The 23,628-nt window shown below is 54.0% G+C and overlaps 1 protein-coding gene across 1 annotated transcript in view; it reads left to right on the forward strand.

Annotated features, from left to right (window-relative positions):
* Nucleotides 1-681: 681 nt before the first annotated feature.
* Nucleotides 682-23,628, forward strand: part of TGFBI (transforming growth factor beta induced) — a 31,991-nt gene continuing 9,044 nt past the window's right edge. The window contains exons 1-8 of the mRNA XM_032837548.1: nt 682-854; nt 5,453-5,551; nt 15,185-15,249; nt 17,064-17,224; nt 17,525-17,689; nt 17,949-18,095; nt 20,149-20,290; nt 22,770-22,982. Coding sequence (XP_032693439.1) covers nt 721-854; nt 5,453-5,551; nt 15,185-15,249; nt 17,064-17,224; nt 17,525-17,689; nt 17,949-18,095; nt 20,149-20,290; nt 22,770-22,982 — 1,126 coding nt within the window. The 5' untranslated portion in view covers nt 682-720. The remainder of the gene's footprint in view (nt 855-5,452; nt 5,552-15,184; nt 15,250-17,063; nt 17,225-17,524; nt 17,690-17,948; nt 18,096-20,148; nt 20,291-22,769; nt 22,983-23,628) is intronic.

Genomic DNA, 23,628 nt, shown 5'->3' on the forward strand with positions numbered 1-23,628 from the left:
TGGGTGAATACTGACGGCCCCTCCCATGTGACTATTTGCAGAGGTGCTCTCAGCTCCTCCAGGGCAGAAATCTAGTCCCTTCCATCTCTTTGCAGAGTCCGTCAGGCCCAGAGTACTGAAGAGAGGTTTAAGGAAAGCAAATGAGTGTGCACCAAGATGAGAGGACCCCCCAACAGCCACTTCTGGGGGTTCTGAGGGTAACTTAGTTTTTTGGCTTCTGTCATGGTAGCACATGATTTTTGGCTTCTGTCAATCCAAGTGTTACTCCTTACCTGTCTTTCAGTTAGCTAGCCAGGGTGAGGCCAGTTCCGGAAACACAGACAAGTGTGAAGGGAGTGCGGAGGGCATCACCAGTGCCCTGCTCCCCTAGAGTTTTGCAGCCAGAGGTCAGGGAGGGATCTCTGGGCTGGGGCTCTGCAGGCCTGGAGGAGAGAGAGGTGTGAGGAGCCGGCCCGCCGCCCCTGCTGCCAGCGCCACCCAACCCCACCCGGCGGAGGGGTCTTGGCCCCTGGGGTGGGCGCCGCGCGGGGAGCGCGGGCGAGCGGGAACTGCGGGAGCCGCTGGTGGGTGCCGCGCAGCCGGGGGCGGCGGGCAGGAGGCGGGGGCGGCGGGCGCCCGGCTTCCCCGCCCCTCGCGGCCGCTCCCTCCTGCTCAGCGCCTACTTAACCTGGCCCGCGGCAGCGGCGCTCTCACTTCCCGAGGTCCGCGTCCTCCCGCTCCATGGCGCTCCTCGTGCGGCTGCTGCCCCTCGTCCTGGCGCTGGCCCTGGGCCCCGCCGCCACCCTGGCGGGCCCGGCCAAGTCGCCATACCAGCTGGTGCTGCAGCACAGCCGGCTCCGGGGCCGCCAGCACGGGTAAGCCGGCCGCAGCGCTCGGGGTGGCCGCGGGACGGGCCGGGGGCGCGCGGGACAAAGCGCAAACGCAAAGCAGGCGGCGCGCCGGCACCCCGAGGGACCGGCCCTGCACGGGGTGTACAGAGCGGGGTGGGGGATCTGGAGGGCACGCCCGCAGGAGAGGCTACTTGTACAGGAGGGGACGGGCGAGCTGACCAGCAACACTCCCCATCCGGCCGAGAAGGCTGGACAAACGGCCAGGGCTTTCAGCCTCCTCTCCCCGGGAGGGCGAGGTGGGGGGCGGGGGGAGTTGGCAGCTCTGCCCAGAATAACGGTGGAAAGCCCACCCAGCCGGGCGCAGATTCCAGTGGGGCCAGGTCCTTGTCCAGAGAGCGTCTCCACACGTGGCACAGGGCCATGCAAGCTGGCAATGTCCAAAGCCCAGAGGCTCCTGCTCACTTGGCCAGGCTCCGCGCCCACCACCAGGCACGGCAGTGGCAGTGTGGCATCTCCTCCCCTCACACACGTGGTACAGACTGGGAAACTGAGTCCGGAAAGGATGCTTCACTTTCCTGCAGTCCTGCATTAGACCCTGGAGCCAAGATTGGAATCTGCCTTGAAACAATAGTTGGGATTATAAGTGTGGGACATTATCATTGTGGACAGTCCTTTGAGACACTGAGGATGTGTTGGCTTTAGGAGGCAAACCCAGGCAGAGGGTCCGACCTGGTAAAGATCCCTGCCCAGACCCAAACAGGGATGGCTAGTATTTCTACATCCCAAACTAAACCATTGTGCCTCACACTTAACCAGGCTTGGCTATAGCTTCCAGCAGACCTGGTTGTATCAACTCTTTTTTTTTCACAATGAGGTAAAAGTCTATGTGGGTAAAGGACATGGTAGCCCACATGTCCCTGGGCCCCAGTAGGAGTTCAGATGCCATTGGGTCTGGATTTGAACTCAGTAGGGCCCAGACTGCCACGTGACTGGGCAGATGTGTACTCAAGTCAAAACTCACTGTTAAGGGTGACTAGAGTTGACTTCAGAGGCGTTACAAAGCCGCGGCTCCCCACCCTGAGGAGAACCTCAGGGTTGTGTACAGGCTGCCCCCTTCAGGGGTAGTCATCCTTGTACCCTGTGCCTGTGGCCTTATACATGGGCTTAATTGGCCTATCAGGTCCACAGGGCTGTGGGGAGGGGGATTTCTGCCAAGTGGAATGAAGGAAGGGTGAGCCGCAGCCTCGGTACCCTCCTGGAAAGAGCAGAGCACCAGGGAGTGTCCAGGGGTCTTTAGGGCAAGGGGAGAATCACCTTGGGCTTAGGCTGTGTGTGCAGAAGGCTGAGGGTTGGTTCAGAAAGTTAAGAGGTCTCTGAGGCTTGAAAGTCCAAATGGGTGTCCCTGGCATTCTCACTGTCTATGCCCAGCTCACCTTTGTCCTCCTGCCTTTCTTGCTAAAGAAGCGTGTTCTGCTTGGGTGCCACAGTGTGCCTGGGAAGTTTCTGTTCCCTCTGTATCTTAGCCACTAAGTCAGAAGAGGATCCGGATAGCGGGTCTTGCAGCACAGCCCCCCAGAATGGTGTCTCTGTGCACACCAACGTGAAGCTTCCCCAAGGGCATTGGCATCCTTCCACCAAGAATCACTTCTACAGAAATCCTCCCTCCCTTGGGAGCCCAGAAGAGACACTCACCACCTGGAAAATACTGCATTATTTTATTTATTTATTTATTTGTTTATTGATTTATTTTTGCCAAACAAGTGCTCCTTATTATGAATTTTGGATATTAGACCAACTTCCTCTGCACCCCTCCTCCCCATGCCTCTGCAGGCTGATCCTGTTGTTTTGGTTCTTGGGGTGTCACGGGAAAGGCCTGCAGAGATCTGTGATTGGCAGGATGGTCTGAAGTCACACCTGTACCCCCTCCCCTGTAAAGTGTGGGCCCATGGGCAGATGAACTGTGACAAAATGGTTGTAAGCACGGTTGCATTTACTGTGACCACCGTGCCCCGAGAAGTACCATGGGACTGTGCGGCCTTGCACATGGGTGTGGCGCCCTGTGCAAAATGCAGGACCTTGTTCAAGCCCCAACCCTCCATTTTCAGTGAGAAGTGGTGAAAAGGGAAGAAAAATCTCTGCTGTTTTAAGGCCACGCGGTGCTCTCCAAGACCTGACGCACAGCTAACAAGTGTGCCTCACCCATGCACGGCGCTCTATCCCCCCACCCCGTTTGCTTGCATCTTCACCACCACATGGGAGATGTATAGCTTGTGTTCCCATTTTACAGATGGAGAAACTGCAGCTTAGTGGGAGGGAGGGACTTAGTTCCAGTGCAGAGAGCTGTTGGGAGCGTAGAGACTGTGACATGGTCTCCTGACTCCCGGCTGCACCCATGTTGCTATAGAGAGGGACAGAAATACTGACAGAGAAAGAAAAATGCATTCGTACTTCCACCGGCCTCCCAAACTGGGCTGGATTTCCTGGAGCACTTGATTCTCAAATCCAACTGGAACCGCCGAGCTGTGGTGCTGAAGGCTGAAGGCCCAGAAATGGCGAGGTCATTTCAAGTAGACTTCAGCCTTGATTTCCTGTGTATACAGCCTGCCCCTCCCACCCTGCTGGGAGAGCGAGACCTCCCCTTGCCCCCATCCTCCGCTCTATCTCAAAGGGCCGCAGTGGTGGAAACTCAGTCCGCAGAGGAATGTTGGAACCACATCCACAAGAGACTCACTGAAGATTTGCCAACCGCCTACAGAAAGTTGCAGGGAATTCATCGACAGTAATTGTTTCCTGCTCGGTCACACAGAAGAGCTTCTGAGATTGTACAGCAGTAAACAGTACCTAGGGCTGGAGTGTGGCCAGTGGGGACTCTCCCGGGGTTATGTGGGGACGGCTGTAACCTGTGAATCTCAGGCAGCAGACAGAGGAGCAAAGGGGCTTCCGGTAGAATCCTCAGGAGGGACCCAGCTAGGGCTAAGGGGATGTGGGCTTACCTCCCTGCCAGCCTGGGGTTTGCTCTCCACCCTTAACGTCCCCTGTCCTGCCCCCCTACGCCAACTCACTGCTACGTAGTGGGCCTACTTGGGCCACTCACCTGTGCCCCCTGAGCCACTGGACAAAAAAAACTGGACAAAAGGTGACATCCACGTGGGATAAGAGAGACAGCAGCGAAGCAAAGTGTCAGTGCACCCTCCTACGCAATAACCCAACTCTGAACATTTGAGAGCTGCCCATGTTCCCGCAGCCAGCAGGCCAGGGATGGCAGGTGCAGCTCTCACTGAAGGAGCCGTGTCTTCCTGCCAGCAAGTAATGGTTACGGAGTGCATTTTTAAAGTAACAGAGGAACTGAGATGTAAAAGTCACGCCTGAATTTCTCAGGACGCAGAGGTTTTCTGGAAGACCCTGGCTCTTTGCTTTGCTTTCCTCTGACTTGCGCTTTGGCCAATGAACCTGACCTGAGGCAGGAAGACACCCCCCCACACCCCCACAGATGTGACCACATAGCCACAGCTGACTTCTTTCGCCACGGGCTCCTAATGACAATCCCGCCACCACATGGCCTGAGCATGGTCTGGATCATGACTTGGTCCATGGATTAAAAAACATAAAAACAAACCCCCATGGCTCTGGGAAGGAAGGCTTCTCAGAACTGTGGACATTGCCATCAGCTTCTCCAGAGTTCCCATGGACTCCTCTGAGTGGGTGGTCCCAGGAGCAGTATTTTCAACAAGGTCCTTCCAAAGTCTCTCTTCACCCTGACCCAGGGCTAGGCCCCATCTGGGACATAAAAGAAAGAACAAGGCAGGGAACCCTATTCTTTGGAGGGCAGGGAGATAATCCTCTCTGATCAGTGTTGGATTCTGTTTGGTACCAAGCATCAAACAAGGGCCATATTCCAGGTCAGATGTGCACAGAAGGGTGTCGCCTAGGGCCCTAGAGGAAGGCTTTCTGGGGACAGCGGACTCGGGATGGGGCCCGGGTATGAATGATGGGAGTCAGGTAGGAGAGCATCTCCTAACGAGGTCCTGACCACAGTCAGCTTGGTTGTGTTCAGAGCCAAGCTTCTGGCCTAGGGACGCAGAGTACGTCTGTGAGGTGCTGCCTGGGAGGTGCCGGGTCCAGACCTTGGCCTCCCCTCATGACAGTGGGGCTGGCCATGTCCCGGGAAGCCGGGTTAGAGCCTGTGGACATTTTGGCTCAGGGGTTGGGGGTACAACGTAAGGCTGGGAGCTTTCTCTCAAAGCTGCTTTGCTTAGCAGACATACACCTTAGCTCATTGTCTCCATCTATAGCGTGTGACCTAAACATTTTGAGATGCTTTTATCTATGCATACCAAATACCTGTGTATAAGAAGGACGCTTATGTGAAACCATGTCAGCATGTGAGATGCACTTAGATAGTATTTAATATGGTAGGAAACTTGCAGGGGGGCTAGAAATTGCTAGAGACAGTGCCTACCCCTGAGCTACCCCCCGAAAAAAAAACCCTAAAATGACTGTATACCTTCTTCATGTCTAGAACATTCTGATGGCCCAGGAGGGCCCACATTGGGGGCAGGGGGAGGACATGGTGGTGGGGGGGCATGCTGCCCAGTTTGCTAACACTGCTGCTTCCATCTCAGCCCCAACGTGTGTGCTGTGCAGAAGCTCATCGGCACCAACAAGAAGTACTTCACCAACTGCAAGCAGTGGTACCAGAGGAAAATCTGTGGCAAATCTACGTGAGTGTCTGTGGCCGCTCGAGACCGTGTGGCCGCGCTGCGAGGAGGGCAGCCAGGGGCGCCCTGGGCCTGGGCCGGCCTTCTGGAAGGTTAGGCCGCAGCAGGAGTCATGAGGGTGCCTGTGCAGACTTGTCAGGGAGCTGTGTGCTTGGGAGTGGCCTTTTCAGTAAGCTGGCCGGGGGGCGGGGGGGGTGTATTTTTAAGGTTCCTGACAAGACTTGGATACAGTTTTCAGGACTGATGTGGGATTATAAGAAGCGTGAAATATGGGGTTTGCGCTTGTGTGAGTGCGCGTGCTTCTCCTTCCTCACTAAGTGGGACCAAGTGAGCAGAGGTGCCCCCGGCCTGTACCTCTAGGAAGGAAAGCCCATTGGCGAACTTACACACCGCTCCCGCTCTGCGGTCATAAGGTAAACACGCCCAAAAGACGGCGTGCCTAGAAATAAGCATGTTAGGAGACAGCAAAACCTCGGCTCAGCCTCCTGGGTTCCAGGGCTGGCTCTGCCCCTTAGCTGGGCAGGTTGCTTCACAGTTGTAGCCTCTTGTGCCTGATGGGGATGAGAAAGGACTTCCTTATGGGATCCAGGATAGCCACGAGTCCTGAATGCAGTGACGCAGCCACGAGGCTGAAGGAGAGGCCTTGCATGTAGTAAGTGCTTACTTAGTAAGGGCTTCCTGCTGCTGTCGTAGATCTGGGCCCTGTGGACCCAAGGGACAGTGCCTGTGGCATGGGGACCAGTGTGTCTCCCACAGGCCTTGCTGGTGCCAGCATCGGGGGAGGTGGCATTCGCCCCAGGGGCCCTGCGGCCCGGTGGAAACAGAGTGGCGTGCGTGTTCGAACAGAATTCCTGGGCGACCTAGCTCTGTTTGGGTACCAAGAATCAACTGATCTCAAAGCTGGCTCTCTGCTGCAGACAGGAAAAGTGCTCTGAGAAACCTCCCGAGCCACTTGGGAGGGCCTGCCCTTCCTCTTGTCTGCAGAACAGGAGGGTTAGGAGCCTCCAAGCCACTGTCTTGAACTCCTTCCCATGTTAGGGATTTGTAAATGTATTGCCTGGGACATGGGTTTTGAGGAAATGTCTCTTCCCACTCCATAACCTGCTGAGGGAAGGGAAAATGCTCTTTCCTTAAAACGGACGTAGAAAATAAATAGTCCAACTTCTGACCCTGATTGTCTTCGGGAATTATGGATCTGGGTACAAATCAAGAGGAACTGGGGATCATGGCAGAGCTGGGGAGAGACCAGCAGCCCCCTGGGAGCTCGTGTAGGGCGGATCCATGACTGCTGGCTCCCACTTGACCATGCCCAACCTCAAAGGTGACGGCTGAGTGAGCTAAGAGGATCTACCTTCTGGGTTTCGGGAATCAACACCCAGCAGTAATTCTTGCTGCTGTGGACAAAAAGAGATTATGCGAATTCTACACCATACATTCTTCTTTGGTGCCCCCAGCTAAACAAACATAAAAATAGTTTAGTGCTGCTTGATTTTTCCCCCTGTGTGTATATCATCTACTCAAACAGTTAATTAATTACTTAATTAAACATAGAGCGAGGCCACGTGTAATTGCTTCTCAGAAAGTGACCAAAGACGTGTACCAAGCAAACAGCTCTTCTCCATCTCAGAGTCCTGGGTTTCAAGAATTGCCCATTTTTGTTGGTCCTTATTTCCCTAGAAATGAGACCTGCTTCTAACATCAAGCTGGCCCTGGGGTGGCATGGGCTGTGGCATTTTGGGTGGCCTTGTGTGGAAGCATTTGCCTGCCCTGTTAACAGTAGCTTGTTAACGTTCCTTGGCACTTCTCTGGCTGACACCACTGTTGGTGACGAGCCATTTTGGCTTCTTGGCTCTTGGCGCCTACATCCTTCTCCACCTGTGTGCCAGGAGGGGGCACAGGCCGCCCAGCTGTATTGACCCATTCTTCCCTCTGGGCAGGCTTGGCTTTGAGAGAGTGCTGCTGTCTCACCAGTGAGCACAGGGGGAGCCTGGGAGAGAAAGTGAAGAGGGGGGTGGGCAGTGGGTGGGAAAGAGCAGTAGAGTGGGGTCAGGTAGCCTCCAGAGCCTCGTCAAGGCCTCTGAGCTGGTCTGACAAAGCCACAAGGGCTTGGTGTATGCCTTCAACTCGTCCAGGTGGCCATTGCTTGGGCGACTTCCAAAAGAGGAAACGAGGCTAGGAAAGTGAGTTGATAGAAAACTTCATGATCCAGGACAAGAGGGTCCCTTCCTGGAACATCACATGCAGTATTGGGAAGGTGGAGCTCACTTGGAAGGGGGCCAGAGGACTCAGGGAGGGAAAGGGGAACTCATCCTCATTGTCGGGGAGCTGAGATGGAACAGCCTTGCACTTCACTTATGGACGGGGCCTGAGGCCCGTGAGCGAGCTGCCATCCGTCCCCCAGAGATTCAGTGCCACAGGTGGTCGGGAAGGGAGTGGGGGGAGGGCTGGAGTTGACATCACCCTCGTGAAAATGGGTCCCAAGGTGCATTTATTGGGGTGAAGGGGTGAAGACCAGACTGGGAAACGGGGAGCATAGTTGTGGTTGGAGCAAATAGGATCGTCTCTGCATGGGGTCCACTGGGCAGTGAGAATTTTCTCAGCAAGACTCTAGGGAAGAAGCTGGAGCAGAGCTGTGTGTTGGGGTACAAGGAAGCAAAGTGTCCCAGGGCGGGAGGCAGCACAGGTTGCCTAAGGGCCCAGGTCTGGAAGAAGAATTTAAATTTGAAAGCAGACAAGTGGCACCAAACCCAGGGCGGTGCGGGGAAGACTTTGCAGTGTCCAGTCCCACAGAGAATCCAGGGGCCTGGAGCTATTTCCCTGCTTCGGTGAGGCCCTGGATTCCCAACTCCATGGAGGAAGGGAGGGGACTGGCCACAGGACCCTAGGATGTCCTCTGACAGTGGCTTTTCTGCATTTCCAAAGAGAGAAGAACCTGAGTCTTTGGTGCTCCTTGTCAAGCCTGCCATATGGATTTTATTACAGGAAGCGGTTACCAGCGGGCCCCTATTTAGCGACTCGACTGAATTTTATTAGTTGGAAATTCACATCGGCTTTTCTTCCAGATCCCAAAGAGCTCCAGAGTGATACGCTAGCTAATCGAGCAGAGAGGGCCTGGCTGGAGCCAGCGTCCCACTCTGTGATTCCAGGCCCCAGTCTGATCGGTAACCACAAAAAGTTTCTGTGCAGCAGCTTGAGCCGAGGTGCAGGAAACTGCGGTCAGGAAGCCTTGCTGCCTCCCGACAGGCCTCCTTTGTGTGAGCCCCACAAGAGGGAGGCTTGCTTCACAGCCAAGTCGGGTCGGAGTTGACATCACAGGGAGGTGACAGTCATAGCTGGATCCCAGACGTCCGACACGTGGCAGAGGCACAGCCAGCAGGGGAGCGAGCAGGTAGGGGCGGTAGCTGTCCATTCCAGAAGTCTTGAAGTGGTTTCGTGAGCAGCAACACTTTCATGAGCTCAGCAGCCATCCTGTGAAGCCAAGATGAGCTGGCGGGAGGACACGCCCCTTCCTCTAGGAGCCGGCCTTGCTCTGCCCAAGGACTGTGATATTCATACTTCTCCAGCTTCACGTTAAAGCTTAGAGATTCAGCTTCTGGCAGAGGCCACTGGGGTATGGCTCGAGCCTGGCCCTCAGCCAGCCAAGCCCTTACCAGAGGGTCTCGTGCTGACAGGACACCCAGGGACATCTGTTCTGAAGCAGAAGAAGAGCCCTCCTTTTCCTCCCTGTCTTGTCCCCCACAGCCTTAGTCCCACGAGCATGGTGAGGAGCCAGCCGGGGATGCCAGGCTCTCCCCACAGCTGGAGCAGCACTTCCTTCCTTCTTTCCTATTCCTCGAGCAGCCATCTGAGACCCCATGTATAATGTGCTTTCAGAATAATATACTTGACACCCACCTAACGCCACCTTAGTGGCACAGGATTGCCTGAAGGTTCTGTCCCACTCTATAACTTCCAAGGTGGCAGCTTAGCTGACATTCGTTCTGTTGTTTCTGTGCATCCATGCAGCATCCGGGGTCCTGCGCTGGGGCAGGCAGAATGACAACTCCCGGAGATGTCCACATCTCATCCCTGAACCCGGAACAAGGAAAATGAGCCTTTGCTGATATGATTAGGTTAAAGGTCTTGGGAGGGGAAGGTTATCCTGGGTCATCTGGTATGTGGACCTAGGGGTCCTATAGGAAGGAGGTAGGTAGGTCAGAGTCAGAGAAGGAGATGAAGTTAGAGTAATGCGACTGCAGGCCAGGAGGTGCATGCAGCCTCCAGAAGCTGGAAAAGACAAGGAATACATTCTTCCCTAGAGCCTCTAAAAGGAATACAACCTTTCATTTCAGCCTCATTAAGGCCGCTTTGTAAGGTGATTTGTAATCTGGAATTGTAAGGTGATTCGTAATCTGGAATTGTAAGATGATAAATTTGTGTTGTTTTAAACCACTAAATCTGGGATTATTTGTTACCACAACAATGGGAAACCAATGTAGGCCCTGTCTGTTGCGTTCTGTAGGTTGCATTTTATGGGGAATTTGTTTATCACACCGTGATAAACAGTGGTCTCATGCAGGACGTTGCTTTCAATGAAGTTATTAATCTAACTACAGTTTTCAAGTTTATACCTGCAGTGTTTTGTTTTTTTTTTTAAAGCTCAAGAACTGAGCCCTTAGTAAATATCAAGCATCTGTGAAGTACTTTTCATAAGTGAACCCATTGAATTCCCATAGTCACCGTATGAGAACGGTATTATTATTAGCCCATTTTACAGCGGGGAGACTGAGGCTCAGAAAGCCTAAGGAGTGTGCTCAAAGTCATCTGCTGGGAAGTGGGGCAGGCCTGATGTCTCCAGGGAAAGTAAACGTAGCAGCTATTGTTAGTCTCATGGGGTATAGGGCCCGAGTGACCTACCCCACATTGCTCTCTACAGCCCTAAAATCTCTGCCTGAAGGTACAGGAGACAAGGTCTCCTGAGGGGCAGCAGAGGCCTTTCAGCTCAGACTCACCAGCCACCTTCTGGTTGCTCACCCCCGGTCTGGTGATCATTGTGCTCCCTGCTACAAGGGGACTTCTGGTCAGATAAAAGGGCACGGGAACTCAAGAGACACAGTCAGTGTTCAGGAGCCCCCACAATGTGTGCACCCACTCCATACACACAGATTGTCACAAACATGTAAGTACATTTTTTAAAGTCTCTATCTTCTCATGAACCAAGCTGGACCCTGGTTAATGATGGGGCCTTTGGTGCTGGCCGTGAGGTCAAAGCGAGCACCCCCCTTTTTAAAAAAGATTTTATTCATTTATTTGAAAGAGGGAGAGTGAGAGAGAGCACAAGAGGGGGTAGTCAGAGGGAGAAGCAGACTCCTGGCTGAACAGGGAGCCCGATGTGGGGCTCGATCCCGGGACTCTGGGATCATGACCTGAGCAGAAGGCAGCCGCTTAAACGACTGAACCACCAAGGTGCCCAACTGAGCCCTTTCTCATCAGAGGGGTCAAGATTTTGATTTTCTGCTGGAGGCTCAAAAAAGCTCAGCTTAGTTTCCAAGGCCAGGAGAGCAGAAAAGGAACCAGACCAGGCCAACAGTCCACGGGGGATGGCTTTGTGTCTAGACGATATGGGGCTGTGTTTGCTCTGCGATTCTGCTTGGAAATCATGACACGCTGAGTGGTTTACCTTCTGTCACGGGAAACTGGCGCTCAGATTGCATTCCTTGCTCCACCTACTTCCAGAGTCTGGTTCGTCCCTAGACATTTACAGCCATGACAACCGGCTGGAACTGTGAAGTATGGTTGGAGAGAGTGATTGTTTTAATTTATTATATTAACTTCGTGGAAAATCATTTTGAGGAAAGAACTAGCAATGCGTCTGTCTGTATCTGATTGTGAGTAACGCTCTGGAGGCCATTGGCAGAGAGTCTCCCAGCCACCTCTATCTTTAGACCCTGGATCGACACTGCCTCTCCTTCCTCCTTTAAAGGCCCTTCTAGATTGGTCACCTTCCCTCACCTTCTTCCTCAAATGGTTCTTCTGATGGAGAAACCAGAACAAGAATAGTCATGTCTCATTGTCCTAGAGATAGTCTTTTTCTGAGGTTTTTTACTTACTGGACTGTGTTAGGTCAAGGAGAAGCCCAGAGCCTCTCATCAGAGCAGCTTTCCCTGATGGGATGTGATTCAGAGAGCAATAGATCGGTCCTCTCTACACGGGGAGGCCAAGGAACTGGGGAGACAGAGATGGAGGCTCCTGTGTTTCCCATCCTTCCTGCCTTCATCCTAGAGAGAAGGTATCACACCCACCACACTGTGATGGCCCCCAGCTCCATCTCTTCATAGCACCCATGTTTTCCTCAGCCAAAGCTCAAGGGGAATAGCACACTGGGCTGTGAGCAGGCACCGCTCGTCCAGAAAGTTTTGGTCAAGATCATCTCAATGGGCTTGTCTTCTCAGTCTGTAATTTCCAGTTGCCTCCACCTCTCTGCCATGCACACCGGTTCTGAGCAGGTCTGGTTTTGTGGGGACAGTAGGGAAACCGCTGGCCGAGAAAGCATCTCAGCCCAGAAGGCTACCAGGTTGGGGGTAAGAGGCATGGCTGATGTCCTCACACCCGGAGAGTGCCAAGGATGCCAGACTGTGGCAGGAGGAGGGCAGAGGAGAGAGAGAGGCAAGTGGGGTGGGAGGATGAGGAGAAAGCTTCATGGCAGAGCCACACTTCGTTAACCAGGGAAAAGCCCTCAGCTGGTGGACTGACCTCTGTGGGCTGCCCTGTGCCATCCACATCCAGCCGCTGTGGGACACAGGTGCAAAGCCCACATGGAAAGGGGGCTGACGAGGTGGGGAGCTCTGTCCACACCGAAGAGAGCACCTATGTCCTCTCAGTGTCAGATTTCTCTGTGCCCCCTGTATGCTGCCAAGTGCAATGGAAAAGGGATGAGACCTGATGAAATTGGGGGGAGGGGGTCCTAAGTCTGCCCCTACCCAGCTGTGATCTTAAGAAACCCTTCTGCCCCTGAGAACCCTTGCAGTTTTCTAACTCCATCCTAAGTATCTTTCTTCACACTGAGACTTGTCTGCTTGTATCTGTTCCTCCTCCCAGCCCTCTTCTCCCCACACATCCCATTACCCCAACCCCACGCACAGACACATGCAGCCACAGGAACTACAAAGTTCACACTTGGTGAGTTGGCTTTCTCTGTCCTCAGTGAAATTCTGGTGAGGCCGTCTGAGCTGTGGAGCTCTCTTCAGGTTGTTTTGTTTTGTTTTGATTTGAGATGGAACTCAAAAGCTGACACCCTGGAAGAAGAAATGTTGGTGAGCCCAGCTGGGAGTTCCAAGGCATAGAGTATGCAGCACCCCTATGCACGGGGGACCCCTGAGATGAGGAGAGCTTTGAGGAGAAGACCCATCCTCCAACTGTGCTTCTCCAGTTCCGTGAAGTGTCACCCAGGCACTTTTAGAAAGATGCTAAGCTTTGGCAGACTTGACCTTAATCCCACCTCTGCAACCCCAGCCCCAGAGCCCTGGTATTTATCAGAGAAGCCCTGGGATCCCACGCATGGGTGTCCACTGGATCTATGGGCCTGAGGCTTAGAGCTCTCCCTAGGATTAGCTGGGAGAAGCCAGCAGACACTGTCCTTTGAAAGAGAGCTTCTCTGCCCCCTAGAAACAATCCTAGTGACTAGAATCATGAGTGTGAGTTTGGAACGAACCTTGGAGATCATCTAGTTTAACCTCACCCCATTTCGTAGATAAGGCAATGGAGACCCTGAGAGAAAAGTGGACCTTTGAGGTCACTCTACTGGTTACCAATGGGTCACAAGTCAAGTTCCCTAATTCTCATTGTTTCCATGACACTATGCTGCCTTTGAAGGTTGCCTGTCAGTCAAATCTGACTTTCATGGCAGAAGATGACTTTAGTCTCCAAAAATAAAATTGTGGGTCAGTCAAGGCAAGTCCTGAGTCTGCTTAGCCCTTACAAGTAGAGCCCTTATGGGTATGGAGATGAAAGGCTAGAAAGGACCAGGATGGGGGAAGGTTGGAGAAAAGGAGGATGAGGTGGGCGGAGGGAAGCAAGGAGCAGGGCAAAGAGGGAGGCGCATGACTTGTCACTCTGCAGCCATTTCCTGGGGGACCCATTTCTGGCAAAATGCTTCCTGTAGCTCCCCGGCAGCCCGAGAATCCTAGCCAGTCAGTGTCTGAAACCCCCTCTGGATAACAGATGAAGTCGGCTTTGTCTTCTCATGACTCACCAGGGCTCCCCTGAGATGATTCCAAGTCATTTAATAAGAGCAGAATGTCCTGGGTGCATTGAGAGCACCCTGCCTGGCCCCAAAGCCCTGTTTCTTCCCCCTCTGCCTGCCTGTCTTCCGGCGAGGTCATTAAACATCCTGGGAGAGCCCTATGGTGGGCAGTTCTATGGGCAAACCTGTTGCAGTTCAAGCCCGAGTTGTCTCCTGTCCCAAAAAGGGTGAATCCCTGTACAGGAAGGGAAGGGACAGGACGTGACCACTTGCCCTTGGTTCCAAGGTCAAAGAAGGCTGTGTTCACCCTGCCCATGAGGGGCTAGCCTTACTCAGAACCCAGGGAGTTGATAAGAAGCAAGTCTTTCTTAGCTGTAAGCCTTTTGATCACTTACTTCCTTGCCATACGATTTGAAACTCAGGCTTTCGGGCTTCCAGAATAGTGGGTTCACTGATGCTGTGTGTTTCAGACCTCCAGAGGATGGCAGATGTTGCATAATGGGCTGGCCTGAGCTGGGAGAAGAGAAAGTTTTAAGTTTTTCCGCCGAATGATTTCAAAGTTTAACACTGTAGAGTGCCAGTCTCATTTTCATCCAGGTACCAAAGAATTAAGCAAATGGGTAGTTGCGGTTGCTTCCTGGGAGGATGATGGGACGGTTGAGGGATGCGAGGTTTAATGGGGCACACTTTGCTATGTCATCCTTTGTACATTTTCAATTTGAAACCATATCATTGTTGTTACTAAGATTCTGTTTTCAATTTAAAGAATGAAAGAAAAAAATAAAAAACACCCCAAAGGAGCTTTGTCTTAATTTTAAAAGTTTTAAGGTTTGACTGTGAAGACAGAAAAACTTGATGATGATCTCTATGCTGTCCTTCTTGGTTATTAAATCAGAAGCCTAGATGAGCACGGGAGATTTAGTCCAATGACCGTTGCGGGATACACACATAGGTTTTACAGAGGGGCACGGAGACCCAGGGAGGAGACAGGGCTGGCAGCAGAGGCCCCAGTTGGTTAGTGGCAGCGTCAGCCAGAGCGGGCCAAGGGAACCACCCACCTTGCTCCCCACTGCCTCTCAAGAACGCCAACCATGGGGTTCACCATGAGTGATGCTGGAGAAAGAGTGGTGGGTGTGTTTTCTAATCCCCCTATGGAGCGTGCTGCCACAGTCCCAGCCGGATTGCTGTACGGATGGCAACCTTGGGAACATTCTGCAAAGCTGAGGAGGAGTGACAAGCTCCTTGCTCCTAAACACCATGATGCACTAATACAGCTGACTGAATGGTCTCCTCTGAGAGCAGGGTGTTTTACCATCCTTTCCCTTCCTCTGTCTGTGGAGGCACCTCTTCCCCAGGACAGCAAGGAGGAGGGAAGCCCTGTGTCGCCCTCACGTGTGTTGTCTGTCTCACTGCAGAGTCATCAGCTATGAGTGCTGTCCTGGATATGAGAAGGTGCCAGGAGAGAAGGGCTGTCCCGCAGGTGAGTAAGCCAAGCCTGCAGCATTGGTGCTGAGAGGGGGGGGAGGCAGGGAGGAAGGAGCCCCCACATAGCAGGCAGCAGAGTCCATCCACAGGGGGGTACAGGTGACAGGGCTGCAGGGACACCCTCCCTGCATGCTCTCTGGCTCCGGGAGCCACACAAGAGCCAGAGGATGGAAGCTGGGAGCAGGGAGCTTCCTGCACTGCTCCTTTCTGTGCAAGCTGACCTTCTTACGTGGCTGGTGCAGCAGACTCCAATTTCAACCTGCCCGTGCTCGCCTCCCAGGCCTGGGCTGCTGGCCTTGTTGTCTTGGGCTGGGAGGGATTCTAACCACACCCAGCATTTCTGATCAGCTCAGCTGGAGAGCGGGACTGGGGCACAGAGCCACCCCCTCCTCCCTCTGTTGGAACCTGAACCTTTGGAGTCCATTGGGGGGAGGGTGGCCAACCAGGCAGGCTTTCCCAGAACCAGCCCAGGGAACCACGCCTGGCCAGAGGAGCCAAAGACCTCGGCACCTAAGAATTTTTTCAGAGGATTTCCTTCAAGCGTATCCCCCCAGGGACTATGCAGAGGGGAAGTTTAAACTTTGAAATTTGGTAATTATTCCTTGAGAATGTGGGACAGACTTGAAATGACAGTTTGGTTGGTGCCAAGGTCATAAGGGGGTCAGGGCTTAGGTGAAAGGGCTGGTGGGAATTATGCGGTGGGGAGAGGAGAATGGCATGTGGGTGGGGAAGGCCTTCTGTGCTTTGGGCCACTTTTGGGTTTTTAGGAAATAACATTTTATTGCTTGGAAATAGACAAAGAACCTGGAAGATTTGTAATGTTCTTTCATTCCAGTAGAGGCCATTAGGAAACCAGTTTCAACTAGATAAATCAAAAAGCCCAGTTTGTAACTAGAATATCTATTTTGGGTGTATATTCCTGCTGGTATTATGTAAACATCTATGAACGGGGCACCTGGGTGGCTCAGTTGGTTAAGCAACTGACTCTTGATTTCAGCTCAAGTCATGATCTCTGGGTCCTTGAGAGCAAGCATGGGGCTCTGAGCTCAGTGGGGAGTCTGACTGGGATCCTCTGTCCCTCTGCCCCCTCCCCCGACTTGTGCTCTCTCTTTCAAATCTTTATATGTCTGTGAACAGGGGCGCCTGGGTGGCTCAGTAGGTTAAAGCCTCTGCCTTCGGCTCGGGTCATGATCCCAGGGTCCTGGGATCGAGCCCTGCATCGGGCTCTCTGCTCAGCGGGAAGCCTGCTTCCTCCTCTCTCTCTCTGCCTGCCTCTCTGCCTAATTGTGACCTCTGTCCGCCAAATAAATAAATAAATAAATAAATCTTATATGTTTATGAACAGAAGCTTCATTTTCCTGTGGCTAAAATGATGAAAAATGACCAATTAATTAGTAGAGTCTCAGCAGGGAGGCATTTGACCCCCAGAGTTGGTTTAAGGAGTATATGACAAGGGCACGTGGGTGGCTCAGTTGGTTGGGAGTCTGCCTTTGGCTCAGGTCATGGACTCGGGGTCCTGGGATCAAGCCCCACTTCGGGCTCCCTGCTTGGCGAGGAGACTGTTTCTCCCTCTGCTGCTCCTCCTGCTTATGTTTCCCTGTCAAATAAATAAATAAAATCTTAAAAAAAAAAAAAAAAGCTTGTCAATCATAAAGTGACAGGCTTTCAGCTGGCCCGTGGTGGCTATCCTTTGGCTTTCCCACACACCTGTCCTACAGAGGTTCTGTGCGCTCTGCACACCAGGGAAGGTGTGGTCTGCTTGGGGCAGGCTCCACAGGTCCGTCCCACCTCTGTCCTCTGCCCTTGCAGCCCTACCTCTCTCGAACCTTTACGAGACCCTGGGCGTCGTTGGATCCACCACGACTCAGCTATACACGGACCGCACAGAGAAGCTGAGGCCCGAGATGGAAGGGCCGGGCAGCTTCACCATCTTCGCCCCCAGCAACGAGGCCTGGGCTTCCCTGCCAGCTGTGAGATGACCACCTTACTTCCCAGAGGGGTGGCTGGTGGGCCGGAAGCAAGACACTGTATAGCGGTTTCCCACTGTTGCACGAAGCTTCTTCCTTGAGTCCTCAGATGAAGTCAGGGAACTTGAGTTAAACTCTACCTTACTAGATGGCTTCCTGTGCCCACCCATCCAACTGTCTAGACGTTGTGTTCACTGAGGAGGAGTCCTTGGTTTCCACAGTGACTTTCCCAGGGTAGCAGGAAGTCACCTATTGCCCCTGTGGTCGGCCGCCCCCTAACTGCCACTCTGGCCTTCCTTCCAGGAAGTGCTGGACTCCCTGGTGAGCAACGTCAATATCGAGCTGCTCAATGCCCTTCGCTACCACATGGTCAACAGACGGGTCCTGACGGATGATCTGAAACACGGCATGGCCCTCACCTCTATGTACCAGAATTCGGGCATCCAGATCCACCATTATCCCAACGGGGTAGGGAGTCCCCAGGGACCCATCATTGCCCTGTATCCACCCTGAGCCGAGGCCTGGTCTGCACGTGGGGCTGGCTCTGGGGTTTCATTCTGGGGGTGAGGTAGGCTGGAGGTCATTCCCACCTCCTGCACCTGCTTCTTCCCAGGCCCTCTGGTTCCACGGCTGTGGAACCTACATGCTGCCCTGTTTTCCCCTGCTGAGGCTTTGGGCCCACACCTCCGGTAGGTGAACTGCTCATCCTCATTTCTTCTCCGCACAGATCGTGACCGTGAACTGTGCTCGGCTGCTGAAAGCTGACCACCATGCCACCAACGGTGTGGTGCACCTCATCGACAAGGTCATCTCCACCATCACCAACAACATCCAGCAGATCATCGAGATCGAAGACACCTTTGAGACCCTTCGGGTGAGGGACTGCCGTGGGAGAGGACCCGGCCTGGGGACACAGGACCTCTCAAAAGGGCCTTCTTCTGCAGGAGAAGCAGAGGGTGTCTCTTCATGGGCATTTAGGAGACATACAGCCTGTTCTTCTAAGAGCCCATGAACACAGAGGGTCCACTCATTACAGAGCTTGACCACGAGGAAGCATCTTAATCCACTGCTGGGAAATTTCCTCTGCCCGTCCTCTCCTCTGTAAGGCTGTCCTTTCGTGACTCCCCTGAAGAGTCCCGTAGTCTGTAGCACCGCAGGTCCCTTTGAGCCCTCGGCTGCCTGGGCCTGCACTTCTGGGCTCCAGCGGTGAGAGTGCCCTCCCCCACTCCCCAGGGGCACTTTCCGTATGCAGGACTAGAATAGTGCCAGGCTTCATGACCTTCTGGAGCGTGTGTCTCCAGGGGACCCCTGCCCCAGCCACCCCCAAGTTTCCTTGGATCCCAGACCAACAGAGAGGTCAAGGGAGTCTGGGTTTGACCTCTGGCCTGGCTTCTGCCCACTCTGCAGCCACAGAACACCGTTCCTTCGGCCCTGCCCGGCATGAGTTTGTCTTCGGACTGGAGCGGTAAGACGGCATTGCTCTTGGCAGTGGCTGCTCAGAGGAAGTGAACACAGGCTGCTCCGTCAGGGTTTTTGCCCTGATTCAAGGAGAACTTCCTGACCACAAAGGATACCAAAGGGGGGTTGCAGAGGCTCCTCCCCTGGAGATCTCCAACACACAGAGACAAACACCCTGGGGCTGGCCCAGCAGGGATGTGGCCTCAGGAAGTGGCTTTGCAGGGAACCCTGCTCTCTCAGCTCTCCCCTGCTTTCCTTCTGGGTCACTTCAAGGTCAGGGGTCTGCGAGGAAATGATACGTCCCCACAGATTTGGTGGCACCTCTTGATTAACCGTGTATAACCCCCACTGAGTATCATCCTCTTACTTTAGGTTTGACAAGTGTTCCCTCTTTTCTCCCTCCCCTTGGGGCCTCCCTACACCCATCTTTCCTTCCGCTAACACATACTTTAATACCTGCTCCTGGCCTGGTGGTGTTCCACCTGCCGGGGGTATACAGGTGAATGAGACAGACAAATTTCTGTCCTTGGTGGCACTTTCCTTCTTCCTGAGAGACAGACCAGATGCACACGAGGTAGCCATGGACGGGGCTAGGCATCGGGGAGTCAGGGAGTGGTGAGCTGAGGGGCCCGGTAGGCACTGGGTGGTCAGGGAGGGTTTCTCTGGAAGAGTGAATTCAGATCTGAGGACTGGAGGATGAGAATGGCCAGTTACATGAAAGGCAGGGGTCGGAGCTCAGCGGGCAGAACAGAAGGGAAGGGCAAAGGCTCCGGGGCAGGAATAGTAAGAAGGAGGCAGGCAGGGCCAGAAGGAAGAAACGTCCACAGCTAGAGTGTGACGTGGAAGCAGCAGAGCGGCAGGGGCCAGAGCTTGCAGGGCTGCAGACCGTGCCAAGGGGTGTATCCCCAACCCCGGGGCAGCAGGAGGCACCTTCTGCTTTTAGAAGATCCTAGGACTTCTCTGTAGAAACGGGTGATGTGATCCTTCCACTCCTGGAGCTCACAGAAGGAGCATTGCCCAGAGCTATTTAAGTATTATGCAAGGAGGACACAAGCTGTGAAAATTCATACAACAGACTCTTTTTGGTCTGAGGGCAGTGGCAGGGGGAGGGGTGGCGATGGGGGCAACACCAAGTTGGCTACCTAGAAAAGTGATACTATAATCAAGTCCCAGTGAAGGGATAGGAGTCAGAGAAGCCAAGAAAGGAGGAAGGGCAGAGGGAATGGCCAGGCCAAAGCCTGGGGTGGGAAGGCCGAAGGCAGAGGAAGTCATTGAGAAATGGCCAGAGTGGTGGGAGCTCAGTCCTGACGAGGTCCCCAGAGGACACCAGGAGAGGTGAGCTTTGGCGTCTTGTCATTTCTTCTATGAGTCTGAAGCGCTTCACAGGCCTGGTGAGGCGGCGTCTGCCTCTTGTCTACAGAGCCTCCCAGAGCCTTCAGGCAACTCTCTTTCCTCTCCCTGCCCCGCAGGCTGCTGTGGCCGCATCTGGGCTCAACACCGTGCTGGAAGGGGATGGTCAGTTCACGCTCTTGGCCCCTACCAATGAAGCCTTCGAGAAGATCCCTGCTGAAACCTTGAACAGGATCCTGGGTGACCCAGAAGCCCTGAGAGGTGAGCACCCCTGAGCGCCGTTGGAACGGCCAGACTGAGCCCGAGGCCTGCTCTTGCACAAGATGAACAGTCCGCGCACCATCCTGTCCCATTGCTCCCATCTGGCCCTGTCTCTGTAGAGGCCAGAGCAGAGCCCTGGTCAGAGGGACAAGGAAGAACGCAGCAGCCTTTGTCCAGCAGCAGCTGTGCTGAGGAGCAAGGCAGGGCTGGAGGTCCACAGCAGGCCCTGGCCAGACTCAGAGCTGAAGATGCTCAAAACCAGAGCAAGTCTGCCAAGCGGGTAGCAGCTTGGGAGTGTGGGGAGGAGATGGCCGGTCCGGGCATCCTTAGAATGGGGCCATCGTGCTGACCCTTGAACTCTTCCTGTCTGGCCAGGGACCTCGTGGATAATCCAAAATGAAACTAATAACCAGTTAGAGTTGACTGTTGACTTCAGAGCTGTGTCCTTCCATGCCTCCTCAGTGAGCTGCTCAGTTAGTGGTGCGTTGATTATTGCTGGAGGAGAAGAAAGGACCCAGCACATGTGAGAGGGGAGGGGAGTGAAGGCCAGGTTTGGCCACTGACCCCTGCATCTCCTGTAGAAAGGAGTAACCCCCTGGTCCTCTGTGTACCCAAACACACTTATTCCTCCCAAATACAATCTCGGGATGACTTCGTTTCTTTGGAGTCTATTCAACCCACCTTCAAACTGTACGATTTAAAATACCTACTGTATTTCAGAGGCCCGATAAGTGTAAAATGTTCTCCCTGCAGCCACACAGGGCTGGCAAGGACACTTTTCTGAAAGCGCAGATGGGGATCCATTGTGTCCAGATGTCACGGTGCCTCTGTGACATGAACCCGGGCCCCCAAAGGAAACGTGGTACAGGCTTGTCTGCAAGGAAGTTTAAGCCTGGTTGGGATTAAAAACAGGTTGTGGGATCTGAAGTGGTGAGCGCTATGACACAGACGCCCCCGTGGTGGTGGGCATGAGGGCGGGGGTGGGGCACGTGCCGCCAGAGGGGTCCCGAGGCTTCCCGAAGGAGCTGGGATGTGGGCGCATCTCCGCATACTGAACTTTCTATTTGGAGCTGTGTTCTCCCTTAAACTGCTTTTGTACAGAACACGTTTTCATCTTTGAAGATATCAGAACTCTTGCTGTAAGAAAAAGGCAGCCCTAATTTATTCCTTTTGCACACGGGCCTTTTCCTGCTCAGTAACTCGTTTGCTGTGAGACCAGGCCCTCAGTACGGGGGTGTCACTGGCTGGCTCAAAGACAGAGGGACAGGAGTCCAGCCTCACAGGCTCGGCTGTTTCTGGTGGCTTGGCAGAGAGGAAAGAAGCAGCCTTGGGCTGGCGTGCCTTGTTTGAAGACTGGCTTCCAGCCCTGGCCTGCTCTCCTTCCCCATGGCCCTAGCAGGTCACCCTTACCCCACCCAGCCTTTACCTTCCTTCCTTTAGAAGCTAAATCCCTGAGACCTCGTTCCCATGGCAGCCTGGTTGTCCTTTCCCTTCCCGCCAGCCAAATGGCTTTCAAGGCCCCTGACGCTCCTGTGGGAGCCCCGTGCCTCTGTAGGCCTTCTGAGCTTCCTCCTGTCCATGACGGTGTGGTTTTGGTTCCCACGCTCAGCACAAATTGAAACTTGCCTCTGTGGTGAGACTGTAAGGGAAAGGGCCCTGGTGACCTGGGGGAGTGGCCGTCTGGGAATCTGCCCTGCCTGGTGGGGGTCATGTCTGCCCGCTGCTCCTTGCAACTTCCTCAGGACCCCCAGCCTCTGCCCTGTCCCTGAGGGCCACTTGGACAAGGAAATAAATTCTATTTATGACTTACGGGTGGAGTGAGGGGAGTGCTAAAGACCGTGTCTGACGGAGCACCATCCCCGAACCCGAAGACAGATCCTGGAAGCTAGCGGGCCCTTGGGTAAAATGAACAAAAACAGATAAAATGCGCAGATAATCTAGAACACTCATTTGCTACAGTTTCCATCTTTCCCTATCAAATTTCACGTTTTTCTAAAGGTCAGTAGATAAAAAGTCTGAGGGTAAACTCATTTTGAGGGTCAGACACTAATAGAATTCAGTCTCAAGTCCAGGTGCTAATAAGGGAGTCACGAATGTTTGTTGGGTGTTGACTGTGTTGTCGGGCACTGTGCTGGGTGCGTTACATTCTGGGCTTCATGTCCTCCTTACACCATCCCCAGGAGATGAATGCTAGGCTTATCTCGACCTGAGGAGGAAGTTGAGGCTCCCAGGGGCTCAGAGACTTGCCCAGGGCCCCACAGCGGGTAAGTGGCCAAGCTGGGATTCAGACTCAGTCAGTCTGCCTGCTGACTCAGGACAGCAGCAGGAGGAGAGGAGGCCGTGGGCAGTGTAGCCCCCAGCCTCATCTCCAGGTCAGTGTCCGAGAGAACAGAATCCACAGCCACGGGAGCTGTGAGCTGGCCTCTGAGATCAGCCTAGAGCCAGCACAGCCTTGATCTGTGTCTGTTTTGGTCCCCAGACCTGCTGAACAACCACATCCTAAAGTCGGCCATGTGTGCAGAAGCCATCGTTGCAGGGATGTCCATGGAGACCCTGGAGGGCACCACCCTGGAGGTGGGCTGCAGCGGGGACATGCTCACCATCAATGGGAAGGCCATCATCTCCAATAAAGACACCCTGGCCACCAATGGTGTGATCCACTACATCGATGAGCTGCTCATCCCGGACTCAGGTGAGCCAGGCCTCCGAGGCCATGATCCTGCCAGGCCTGCTGGCTCCTCTGCCATCTGCAGTGGGGGCCCTTGGGGAATTCAGGGATCATGGGGGCCATTTCCTTGCAGGCACCCAGCTCACAGCCTCTCAGGGGAGAGGGCCTGGGCAGCTGGCAGGTCATGGCCAGACTGTGAAGAATCTTGAGCTGCAGGCCTGGGAGTCCAGGCTTCACTTTGGAGGCATCAGAGAGCTGTTGAGGGGAGCCGGGGAGGGATTGACTCAATCCCAGAAGCCGTTCAGGAGATCGGCCTGCTCTGGTTGGGCGCAGAGAGCCATTTGCTGGCCTCTGAGCACCCGCCGTCTCGCCGAGCCTGGGAGAAATGACTGAGTGGACTTTGGCTTGGGCTTTGTGCAGCAGGCTAGCCCCATTCTGGAATTTCAGGGAGGTCGGTTGCCCAGAAGTGAAGCAATTTCACAGAAGAAAACCGAACCAGAAGTTAGCTTTCTGTGGGTGTGGTCACTGGCACCATGGGACCCTCAGAAGCCACCACACAGACCACGCTGCCTTGCCGCAGGCCTTAGACGGCACCCTGGCTGAAGCCAAGGACAGAGATTGGCCTCTGCCTCCTGCTCCTCACCTCCCTGCCCTGCCCAGGGAGACCTAG

Source organism: Lontra canadensis, unplaced genomic scaffold, assembly GCF_010015895.1.
Source record: "Lontra canadensis isolate GAN:19392208 unplaced genomic scaffold, GSC_riverotter_1.0 scaffold99, whole genome shotgun sequence".
Lineage (NCBI taxonomy): Eukaryota > Metazoa > Chordata > Mammalia > Carnivora > Mustelidae > Lontra > Lontra canadensis.